Raw genomic sequence first — 12196 nt, forward strand, 5'->3', positions numbered from 1 at the left:
GACCTGTACATGATTTTATTAACATTCTGGGTGAGCCTGTGAATCCCTTCAATGCATTCAATTTAAACACAAACACACATTGTTGTAGAAAACTAACTTTATTTATTGTTCTGGTGATTTATTGTCCAAAATAGCTACAATCTTACAAAAAGACATGTTCATTGGCAGCAAATCTATACAAAATATAATTCCAGACAATAAAAGGGTAAAGTAGTGACAGAAAACATACAACAAACCAGATTATTTCCCACTGAGTAACTGAATAACACCTGGTTAGTGGGAAATATTTGTGAACGGCTCAATGTTTTGCACTTTTCAAACACAAACTAATGGATGAGTTGAGGGTGTTTTTTCCAACATGGTTAAGAAGATGGATTCAAATGGTGTATAAAAATCAGAGTTATTTACTTAACCCTCTTTACTCTGCTACCCCTAAATGAAATCCAGCAGAAATAATTATATTCAAATGTATCTAACTTAACTATTTTGGAACAGTTTGGATTGAATTATTTTTAATACTCTAATTGAGGGTAATGGAGGCACAACCTGTAAAAAAAATATTCTGGCTCTGTCTTGAAGGCAGCTTTAGGAAAAAGAAAACATACTAAAAATGGTAAGTACAATAAGTAGGAAAAAGATGAAACCTATCAATAACACTAAAGACATCTATAAACCAGTTAGTTGTTTTGTTTCTTTTCATTTTCAAGCTTCAGTTTTAAATATAAATAATCGCATGGAAAGTGTTCTTAATGAGGATTTAAATATAAATTTACTTTGGTGAGCTTAAGCACTTTAGTATGCTGTGTAAGGATGTTTTAATTTGAAAGAGCTGCTGTTCTCTACTACGATTGACACTTAAAATAGAGAAAACAATAAATTAAAGATCATTTCAGAGTGTGGTGCTGCTCGGATGTCTCTCAGGGTCTTCCCTCCACCTCACTGAAAAGAACCTCAGCAAGTCGTCGACAGACTCCAGCTTAGTATAAATATTTTACCTCTTTTGTAGATATTCATCCTTTTTTCTCAGAGCAACAGCATATCTCACACATTGCTGATGTCCTCCAGCCCGTTGCAGTAGCCTTCAGAAGGCAGCGTGAAGCAGACGTTTCTGCTCCTCTCCCAGCCACGGCGGATCTTCCTGAGCCGCTCGGCCACACAGGGCAGGCAGAGAGCCAGGCGGCCCAGCAGGACCACGAAGGGGGGAATCAGCACCAGGACGAAGGTGGGGGGCATGTAGAGGCGGTACTGTTTGGGATCGAAGGCCCGATTCCACCCGTAGAGGAGAGTGTGGGTGGTGGCCATGAACAAGGCACAGTAACCAAGCGAGGACTGCAAAACATCAAACATCCAGACCAGGGCTGCATTAATTCAGAAAATATGAAATGACACTTTTAAGACAGTAAAAACATTAATTTACATTGTTCTAAAGTATTCCTTTTCAGCCGTGGCTCTATGTCTTTTGTCGTTTTCTGCCATCAACCAACCTCCTTTCAGCTTTAACCAGTTTTTCTATCCTGCAGAAGAAAAGCATCCCCACAGAATGATACGTCACCTCAGAGTTTCCCTCCATGTCTGCTGAATCCCCTTCAAGCTTCGTCAGCTTCTACAAACAAAACTTTTTAGGGCTTTATCTCCACAATTAATTTTTCACCCCTAAGCTTCTGTTCCTTTGTAATGTTTTAAATCATCAATTTATTTTTTTTTTCTCTTAATCTCTCCCATCATATCCAAGTAAAACACATCGATAGTTGAAGGCTGGTTTATGCTGAAACCAGGTCGTCAGTGTGTGTCGCAGTTAACGTAGATATGCCCCCGCCCCTTCCGCAGACACTCTGCTGCACCTCTCCGAATTTGTAGGTGACCGCAGACAGGAGGCCTCTGATTGGTCAAAATTAACATCCGCTCTACACTATGCATATTTTGTGTTTGGTACCTTATGTCACTACCCAATCCGATCCGTAAGCGCGATCTGTTCTACGCATGCGCGAACAGATATATATCTGGGTGTCTATAAACTTACTACTTATTTTTATCCTTAGCTCACTAAAGAATAGTAATACCAATCTGTAAAAAAAATGTTATGACGGTGAGACTATTTTAATGCTTTTTACATTTTCATCGTTAAACTGCTTCTCTGACATCATCAGACGTGCTCAGAGTAGGGGTGTAAATAATAATCGTTTTGTATCGATGCATCAATCCAAAAGCCGACGATCCGATGCATCGACACGTCCGGAAGATAATCGATTCATGTTTTTTTTTTTCCTCCGGCCTATTTTTATCCATTTGCTCCTGGGCGTAATTCTCCTCCCGTGCTGCGGTGCCACTAAACCTATTTTGCCCTCCTACCGCGCTTCCTGGTTATACTCTTACAGCAGTGTGTTGCAGTGAGCTTCACACAGACATTTTTAAATTATGCTCAATATTGAAGCGTGGTCTGTGCTACACGCTGTGGGTCTAGATACGGCCGAGGCGGCCGAGGAAGTGGGGGCGAGTTTAGACCGATGACGGAGGGACATGAGGGTCAAAAAGAGCGGAGATCCAGGTGGAAAAATGGTCCCAGCGTTCTCGCGCAGCTCGCTCTTCTAGCGGGTCAAACTTCACGAGTTGTTTTCCGGAATTTCGGTCACAAAAACAAAACCAGCCGGCCTCCTGTCTGCGGCACTGTTTGTGGTCAGCTACAATTTGGGAGAGGAGCAGCGGAGCGTCTCTCAAGGGGACGGGAGGTCTAGAGCCGAGGTATTGCATTGCACTCATTGCACTGATTTTCTGCAATGTTTTTGCAGTATTTTTTAATGCAACTTTTCTACTTCTGTTACCGGTATTTGCTGTTGTTTCTTAAAAAAATGCATAACAATATTACAGCTTTCGTTTCAAGTTTGATTTATTTCAAACTTGAAACATTGTCTAGCCTGTAAGGTGTAAAAAAATAAAAAATAAAAAATGTACCGATTAATCGAATCGAATCGTGGTGTATTCTTGAGTATCGAAGATAATCCAATCGTTGGGTCAGGAAATCGATACTGAATCGAATCGCCATGATGGATGTGATTTACACCTCTAGCTCAGAGCAGTCCGTCGAAATATATTTAAACTATGTTTATATGCATTTTAGTTGTTTATTTATTTAGATAACGCACTATATAGCATAAGGTTAAAACAAAACGAAAACATAAAACTCAAAAAACACTAGATTTATGTTTAAATCCAAAGCCGAATAAGTTAGTTCCCGCAAGTAGCGTAGGATCACATTTCCGGTGTAGATCGGGCAGAGACGAGTGATAAAACAAAGGATTTTCTCAAAAAATACATTATTAACCTTTAACAGATTATATTTTAGTATGTTTACTATTTTTGGGAAGGGAAAATGTCATTAAGGTATTTTAAAAAAATATAAAATCGAGGACCAACCGGAGGTATATCTGGATGCGCGTGCTGAATTGATCTGATGGTGCAGAAAGGATCGGGCTTCCAGGACGGATCGGGTAGTGACACCTTATCGGCTTGTTTTGTTTGTATGACCGCCATTGTGGAAAACGACTACAGACCCTTTTTCCACCTGGATCCCCGCTCTTTTTCGCACACGTCCCTCCGTTGTCGCATAAACTTGTCTTGACTTCCTCACCGCCTCTGCCGTATCTCGACCAAAGCTAGTTTGTGATTGTCCCTCTTGCGTTGTGGCGTGGAATAACGGCGCAGACCACGCTTCAATATTGGCCATAAATCAAAAATATCTGAGTCATACCTGTCACAAGCTCACTGCGACACACTGCTGTGGGAGTATAACCAGCCCTTTATTGTTTTAAAATGAGGAAAAACCTTTAAAGAACATTTAAACATTGAGTATAAACTTTTATAAGGCAATGCACGACAGGTGAAATGCTTATACTGCACATGAAACACGTCTAAAAATGTTCATTTTTACAAAGAGGCAGAGCCAGAGAGTCAGCAAGTCCATAGCATTACCCGACTGTGTCAGAGGCCACAGCAGACCCTGAGGACACACACTGACCCACCACTGCTGACCTGAAGAGACCCCATTGGTGTTTTCCTCTCTGACTGTGACTGACTGAGCAGCTTACAGCACCCTCAGGGTCCAAATGCCACCAGAAACGTCCCAAGGTTGTCTGTGGTACGGCGGAAGCTAACTGGAGCAATTTCTACTTCACAGAAGCAACGATAACGTCTTACATAACTACCATCTTTATGCAGAAGATATGAAAGCTGCAAAAGAAGTGTAGATATTGTGAATCTGGGAAGTTGCAGCAGCACGGGACAAAAGGTCGATCAGGTTTTGAGGCCGTCATAAGTTTAAGAGCTACATGTAATAGTGCACTTTGTGAACTTAAGATTTAAAATGAAAGAGTTAATGATAAACTAATATATGATTACATCTGTTTAAGTCAAGGACACATAAAAGTGTAAAAGAAAATCCAACAAATGTACAACTTTTATTGTTGCTATATCATTACGGGGGAAAGCAGCGCAATATATGAGAAAGCCACTAATTTCGCAAGCAAAAATCAGGTTTTAAAGAAAGTAAAAGAATAAATAAAATGGAGGAATTCAATAAGTTAGACTAATTCAATCAGGGATCGCTGGATTAATTTATCTGCCCTATCAGAAATGCTGGAACAAAGTTAGTTATTTCATGAAGTTATTCGACCAGAACACTTTGAATAGGGTTTGTATTTCCCAAATAAGAGCTAAATCATATATTTATTGAATGCTTTCCTACTGTTGAGAACACATGAGACCACAATACACCGATATTTATATTTATAGGTAGTTTAAACCTGGTTTATGCTTAAGGTATCCAGGAACATTGCCGACACCTGGTTTGCAGAATCTGATTTGCTGGTTGTTTGTAATATTCTTGTGTGGAATGTTCATGCTAAACTGTAGCTGCTTCGGGGGCTGATTTTAGCATGGATGCTAAAACCAGTCAAGCTAATATCCTGCATTCATGTGCAATATGCATCAGATCTACTCTGTTACATTATCGCCCTCTGGAGTCCAAATCTTGTGCCTATATTTTAAATTCCGTAAATGATCTCTTTATCTAAATGTTTATGAATTCGTCTGCAATAACAAAAAAAAAAACATTAATGCAACTTTGAAACGTAGGATAACTTTTACAATAATGAAGCATAAATTTGTCATACAGATGGCTAACTCAAGAAAGAGTCCTAAGACTGTAACATTCAAATATTCATGCTTTAGTAATAAATTTTGTGTATAATAAAAGATCCGCATACAAGCATTCTGAGAGTTATTGCTGTTGGTAACATTTGTTTATTAATTTTAGAGGTGCAAAATAAGGACATAGTTGATTGCAATGGTGTCAGTCAAAAAGGAGACTTGATATAGTAGTTAGTGGTATAGAAGCTACACAGTACTGTTTAACATCATAGAAGTATAAACACGTCAAAATCATTTTTGCAAATAAACAAGAACGCTTTTGGTCGCCTTGGCTCTTCATACTAAGGTAATGTGGGACAGCGTTCTGGAGCTCAGAGAGGAAAGGCAGGAAACTCAAAAAGACATTCTTTGGAGCAACGAAAGTTTAGCAGAAGGTCGGGAGAGTACAGCGTTGCAGAAAGAGCACTGGAGCAGAGGAGAGGCGGCAGATGGAGCTACGAAAGACGAGAACGGTCCTTCTAGGGATAATTGAAACGTGTTTTTTTTAAGTTTAAGATTATTGCAAGAGAACCTTGAAAAGTTCCTAAATATATAGCGACAAAGTCGCTAAGTCTGTAACATTGGACTGTAATCTCTAGTTTTTCCTGACTAATACTGGACTGTTCTGCTTGCTGCCCTCTAGGAAGAGGCTTTGCAGCATCTGCTGCAGGTACAGCAGGTTCTGCAACATCTTTTCCCTGCTGCCATCAGACTACTGAACTGTTGAATTCTAAACTGGACTCTGCATCACACTCACAACATTATTTTTCACTATCAATGACTTCAAACTTTTATAATCCTTTTAAATAGGAAACAAATCTACGTTCTACTGCATTTTGGACCATATTATTTTGCACTACACTGAACCTTTTCATATTAATGCCTTTTTGCATAATTTAAAACTATTTTTCTCCTACATTGTTACATTCTGATCACTGCTTCACTTTATATTGAAATGTTATCTTATTCCAGCTGCAATGTCATCACACCGTCGTAAGCTGTATGCAACGAAATTTCATTTTGTATAGACTATGTGCATACAAAATGACAATAGTACCCAATTTGAAGTAATACAGTAAGACAGAGTTGGGTTTTTTTAATGACGTACATTTCAACATTACATGATTTTTCTATTCATTTGAAACACTAATTATGATCAAAATAAGTGTATAAATACACAGTATGCAATTACAAATGTTTTTGTTTTTTTTTTTGCTGTGGCTTCACTATTAACTACACATACCAGAAACTCCTTAAAATGCATCCCACCCACAATGTGTTTACTTTGGTGAAAAGTAAACACATTATATGAGCACAAACACTACGTACCAATGGAAAAGCACAGTAGAGGAGGTGTAATGGTTTGGCCTAGGTTCATAGCATCTTTCAGTCAGTAAATCGATTATAACTTCTTCTTTGTACTAAAGTATAATAAGAACAGCAGCAAATCTTATCCAGAAAGATCCAGTCAAAGTCCAAACATTAGGCCAAATTCAGTGGAGGGTGGGCTTTAAAAACAGCCACAATTCGCAAACCTTAACTGAAACATTGGACCAAAATTCCTCCACAGCTATGTGAGCGAACGATAAAGTCCAAGAAGGAACTGAACCATTTCGGACACTTTGTTTCTAAAAATAAAGGCAGACTCTGTTCTTTGTTATTTTGCACCTTTAGTTGCACTCTAAGTACTTTTTTAAATCATTTTCACAAAGACCCTATGAGCAAAACCGGAGAATTCAAGGACGATATTGCTCTTTCTATGACAATTTATACTGTCCATGCATTCAAGCTGTGCAGTTCAAGCGTAAGGTGCTCCGTCACAGCAGCACACCATCCTGCAGCTTTGCCCAACGACTCCACATGCACCAAGCACAAATTGCCCTTCCTTTTGTAGGCACATGACTAATCTGACGGCCAGCGGATTACCAAGGGATGAAAAGAAAATAGCAGCACTGGCCGACTGAGTCCTGGAAGACCGCGGGCCAGCAGAAAAAGAGGAGCAGGAGGAGAGGAAGTGTGTGCTGAGTCACAACACTTTGGTGGCTTTGTCAATGGATAAGTTTAGCTGTGAATCTGGGGCAGCTGCAGGAGTGGAAACCCTCTTTGTTTACACGTGTGGGACATTCAGAACTGGACTGAGACCTGCAGGAGACAGAGTGTGTCTCTGCGGGAACGTCACCTGCCTTTCTGCAACGTCTGCCTTCTCGTTCTCTGCCGTCAGGCTGTGTAAGGGAAAGAAAAAGAAGGGTGACATGAAGCATATCTGTAAGTGGGTACCTGGATGAAGCTGAACTCCCTCCAGTTGATGGTGTTGGCCACGGAAGGTAGAGAGGTGACAGCCAGCAGGGAGAGCAGTCCGAGCGCCATGATGCCTACGGACAGGTAGAGCTCCATCCTCCACACTTCTTCATCTACCCACGAGTCCTCGATACCTATTTTCACCTGGACACCAAACACAGAACTAAACTAGCTAGAAGAGAACTCAAAGGAGCATTTTTCATACTGTAGTTGGGCCTCATGAAAACAAAATTTCACAAAAGGGTTCCTATGCACGTTTTGAACACATTTCAATCAAATGCTTCTTCATCTCACCTGTTTGTAGGCCATGTTGATCAGTTTAAAGCGAGCAGACTTTCTCAGAGGAAGACACAGACTGTAAACAGCATGCAGCACTGAACACAGGAAGCTACAGAGTCCCAACTGCTTCCTCATGGTCAGCCAGCGATCCAACCAGTTGGGAAAACGATTGTATTTCGTCCCCGAGCGCAGCTGGAGGAAGGCAGCGAACAGACCAGGCAGGTAGACCAGCGAAAGCATCACCAAGGCGACGGAGGGAAGAGTGACGTTGACGACTTCAATCGGCATTTTGTAGAAGACGCTCTTTTTCTCGGTGACCAAGGGCTGCAACACATCCCGGAGGAAGTTGTACAGGTAGAAGAAGATGAAAAGAGAAAATGTGACAAGAACAGGCGTTCGCCAGGAGGGAAAAAGATAGAGAGGCATATTTTCTATCTCCAGAGAAGACGAGAGGAGGCCCATATCGACGGGGATGAAGCCCATCCTGTGGCATAATGACTTCACCGTGTTCTTGGCCTTTTGGCTGTTGCTGCACAGGAAAACCTGCAGGCAAAACAAACCTTTATTGCTTCCAGACTAATCTCAGTCAGAAGGGAAACCATCATTGGAACTGTGGATGTTTCCTACCTGCCTGCCTCCATCTCTGGGGCCCATCTGCAGCGTCCAGGCAGATATGGTGTTAAACCCCTTCACCACGGAGCTCTCAGGAAAATAGTCAGCCAGGAGCTCAGCGTTGGATGGACCCTTACTGATACATATGCTGTTGCTAACATCCACTAATATCTTCCCAGCCAATGCGGGTTTAAGCTCCACCAGCGTCGAGTGGTGCTCGGGATAAACGGCGACAAAGACCAGGTCTGCCTGAGTGACTGCTTCCAACTGGGTGGTCACCTGGAACAAAGAGGTCCTGATTTTAACGGTTACCAATTACTACACCTGTTGTTACTAGTTTCAGTAGTAGAGCTGAAGAGACATAGCATAAGCCCTATTTACACTACCCTATGAAAACCGATCTGTGCCGAGTTTGGACCGAGCTTGGATCTGTTATCCGTGCCGAGTTTGGTTCCTTTCAACTGTTTTAAGGCCAATTTATGCTTCTGACGCATAGCCTCTGCAACCGTGAAATCGTCTCTGTGCGTGACCACGCCCCCCCACACAGAGGTTATGCCACCGTTGTTGCACACCTCAAAAAAATCCCCACTACGTGTCGGATGGTTGCAAACCTGCGCAGACCTTTAGCGGAAGTGCACAGACAAAAAGCAGCTGTGATTGGTCCTTCATATGCCTTTCCGGCTGTCTCGATTCTGTGCCATTTTTTATTATTGACCACTTATTGTTACTTATTGTTACCAGTCCATCACTGTTACCTGTCATGTCCCGCAATTAATGTCAGTCTGTAAAATGTCAGTCTTGTATATATCTTGTCCTGGCATGGTATAGAAAGAAAACGTAATTTAATTTCCCTTGTATGTCTTGTGCATATGAAGAAAGTGACAATAAAAGCTGACTTGACTTGATTTTTAAAAACCGAGGAACAACTACAATGTACAACTACGACAAAAGGTTAATCGAGGAGGTTCGGAAGTGCAACCACTTGTGCAATGCCTCAGAATAATTATATAAAGATGCCAAGGTCTCTGCCAAAACAAAGTTCTCATGACCATCCACCAAAGTTCTCGCAAGTTCTCGAATAGGCTCCCCCTTGCGCTTTTGGTGGGAAACTGCTGTGCGTCCCTAGAAATTCCAGACCGACCGTGCAGAAGCATACCAGCAAAACTGGAACGCGACCAGACCCAAGCAACATTTGATGCGTGCGGTTACAGAAGTATAATCTGCCCTTTATGGTATTACTTTTCTCTAGAGGGAAAGAAGCAAATCAACAAGACGGCGCCCCTAAACGTTCAGGAAGTTTGGTTATAATTGTGATATTTCGTTGTTTGTGGAGAGTCAGGCGAAGAAGGCAGCCTTTGGTGAATTTACTTGACAGAGTAGGTTTTTGTTAATCGATGGTCTAATCAGGTCTTACAGACGCAGGAAACCACAACAGACATTGAAGTTCAGCACACTGCTAAGCAGCATCATCACTGGAAATCATGTGGCACGGTAGGGAAGCTTGTATTTTCATGAATGTCTGAAATTTATTGTCAGTAAGTCATGAAGGAGGCTGACTGTAAGGAGATGGCGCAGTCTGCTCATGCACTCTTTTTTATCTAAGAACTGAGCCAGAACTGAACTGCGCCTACTGATAAACCAGTACTAGTTTAGCACGGTTCTGTTGTGTCTTGCATGGTCCAGTTCACTTTGCCTGCCATTTACACTCAACAGTTATCTCTGTTACCGTACTCAGACCGATCTCTGCATGGTTTTAAACGGGCAGTGTAAATGTGATGAAAGGGTGTGTGTGTATGTGTGTGTTGGGGGGGTGTTCAACCTGGTGAAAGTGAAACATCTGCAATTGTTTTTCAGTTCAAAACATATCTGAAATGTTGTATTTTAAATCTTTCACTACAAAGCAAATAGAATAAATGCGCCTTAATAAAAAGAACATTGCTTTTAATAATAAATTTTAATCCAGCCACTTGTCTAACACTGTCTGACTGTAATTACCTCCTTGTGGGAAAAGAGTAAGGATGTATAATTATCCCCAGAGGGGAAAGAAACAAAAGCACCAATTATACCGTGAGTGTGTGTATCACCTCAATCTCCTCTGGGAAAAGAGCTACAAAGCGTTTGGGGGTCCGACTTCCCACCACTACTTGGTAGCCAGAGGCCATCAGCCTCCTGGCCAGTGAGCGGGAGAAGTCTCCAGTGCCCAGGATGCCGACCACTGGAGTGCTGGGATCTGACACAGAGGCTTCCAGTTGCCTGGCCCCCTCAACGCCTCTTTCCCGGATTAAAGGTCTTGACATTATATCCGGCATGATGTTCTTACAAATCTGCAGAGAGGATCATGGGTTAGATTTATGATCATGTGATTTTCCTACTATCCAAACTGCTCTATTCAGTATGGAAGAGGATTAGGGCCACTGAAAAAATATCAAAAGTTAACTGATTTTTAAATATTATTTCAGAATAATATGGGGGGGAAAAGTCAGAAGACTTTAATCTCAGAATTCTCACTTTTTTCCTCAGAATTCTGACTTTAATCTCAGAATTCAGACTTTTTTTCTTCAGAATTCAGACTTTTTTTCTTCAGAATTCTGACTCTAATCTCAGAATTCTGAATTTTTTTCCAGAATTCTGACTTTTTTCCCAGAATTCTGACTTTAATCTTAGAATTCTGAATTTTTTTTCCAGAATTCTGACTTTAATCTCAGAATTCTGAGATTAAAGTCAGAACTTTAATCTAAGAATTCAGACTTTTTTCCCATATTAAACTGAAATAAAATGTAAAAATCATTTAACTTTTTTTTTTTCAGTAGCCCTAATCATCTTCCATGATTCAGACGCTGGTCTGAAGGAGCTAAAATAAGAGAAACACTACTAATAGATTTGCCAGTGGCTTTGCATCTGACATCTGTCTGCTTGTTTTGAGTACAGAGAAGCCTTGTTCCTATTATTTGTGAGTCTCAGCTGGCATGTCCTCCATCTGTCAAAGCTGCTGCCATCCAATATTAGCAGAAATGGAGATCAGGCAGGTCTAAATATGGTAGGAGCTACTTTAATGTTAGTTATAACCAACCTAACCAACACAGTCAGATCTACCAAACCTACCTCTAGAGTTATAAATCATCAGATGAACCGCGAATAATCAGGAAACTGAGCCTACTCTTCTTTAAGGTTGTTTTAAAACTCCTGGAATGTGTTTTTCTAAACTGATTAATACAGATTTATTGTTTATCATAACAGAAAAGTGAGTTGAAGCCACCATGCTGGCTGACTGTCCTTGGCTGAACTCGTGCAAACTTTACCTCCTTTTAACTTTAAGCGCGACATTAGAAGAAAAACGAAACTTTAATTATAGATCCATCCTCTCAGAAAACACGCTGACCTTTCTACTTTGTTCTAAAAGTAAAACTTTACTTACTGACAGCAGCTTATTCTACCCTCTGCTCCGTTTTCGATAGACTGGAGCGGCTCTTTCCTGGTAGGAAGACGACGCAACTGAAGCCACGCCCCCCGCCTGTCAGGGCAAGATAAAGCAGCGCGCGACACATCTGCGGCGCGCGATCTCCACTGTGTGACTTTAATTGTTTACTGTGCTGTTTACAGTTTAAAAACAGAAAAGTGTTTTCTGTATTTATGGGAGTTCTTATATCTATACCACTAACCGAGAAATGTCTGATTTTTTAAAATTAATTGATAATAATAATAAATAATATTTTTGTATAAATATATATGTAATATAATGGTACGTTTTAAAGCTAAACAAAAATATATTTCTGCTATTTCTGCGGTCATGTGGTGAGACTGAAAAACAGAACAATATTATCTTAAT

At 40.8% G+C, this 12196-nt stretch overlaps 1 protein-coding gene across 1 annotated transcript; it reads right to left on the minus strand.

Moving 5' to 3' along the window:
• Nucleotides 1-551: 551 nt before the first annotated feature.
• On the minus strand, nucleotides 552-11866 carry steap3 (STEAP3 metalloreductase). Its single transcript, XM_015389546.1, has 6 exons — nucleotides 11786-11866; nucleotides 10455-10694; nucleotides 8386-8649; nucleotides 7774-8301; nucleotides 7459-7623; nucleotides 552-1329 (listed from the first exon to the last, which is right to left on the minus strand). The coding sequence occupies exons 2-6, from the start codon at nucleotides 10677-10679 to the stop codon at nucleotides 1042-1044; spliced, it is 1470 nt and encodes a 489-aa protein (XP_015245032.1). The 5' UTR covers nucleotides 10680-10694; nucleotides 11786-11866; the 3' UTR covers nucleotides 552-1041.
• Between the last annotated feature and the right edge of the window lie 330 nt (nucleotides 11867-12196).

The sequence above is a fragment of the Cyprinodon variegatus genome, unplaced genomic scaffold (genome assembly GCF_000732505.1).
Source record: "Cyprinodon variegatus isolate N-32 unplaced genomic scaffold, C_variegatus-1.0 Scaffold465, whole genome shotgun sequence".
NCBI lineage: Eukaryota > Metazoa > Chordata > Actinopteri > Cyprinodontiformes > Cyprinodontidae > Cyprinodon > Cyprinodon variegatus.

Coding starts and splice junctions, on each gene's coding strand:
- steap3 (XM_015389546.1), bottom strand. CDS start 10,679: ATGCCGGATATAATGTCAAGACCTTTAATCCGGGAAAGAGGCGTTGAG. Junction 8,650..10,454: donor TTTTCCCAGAGGAGATTGAG/GTGATACACACA, acceptor TCTTTGTTCCAG/GTGACCACCCAGTTGGAAGC. Junction 8,302..8,385: donor CCAGAGATGGAGGCAGGCAG/GTAGGAAACATC, acceptor TTTTGCCTGCAG/GTTTTCCTGTGCAGCAACAG.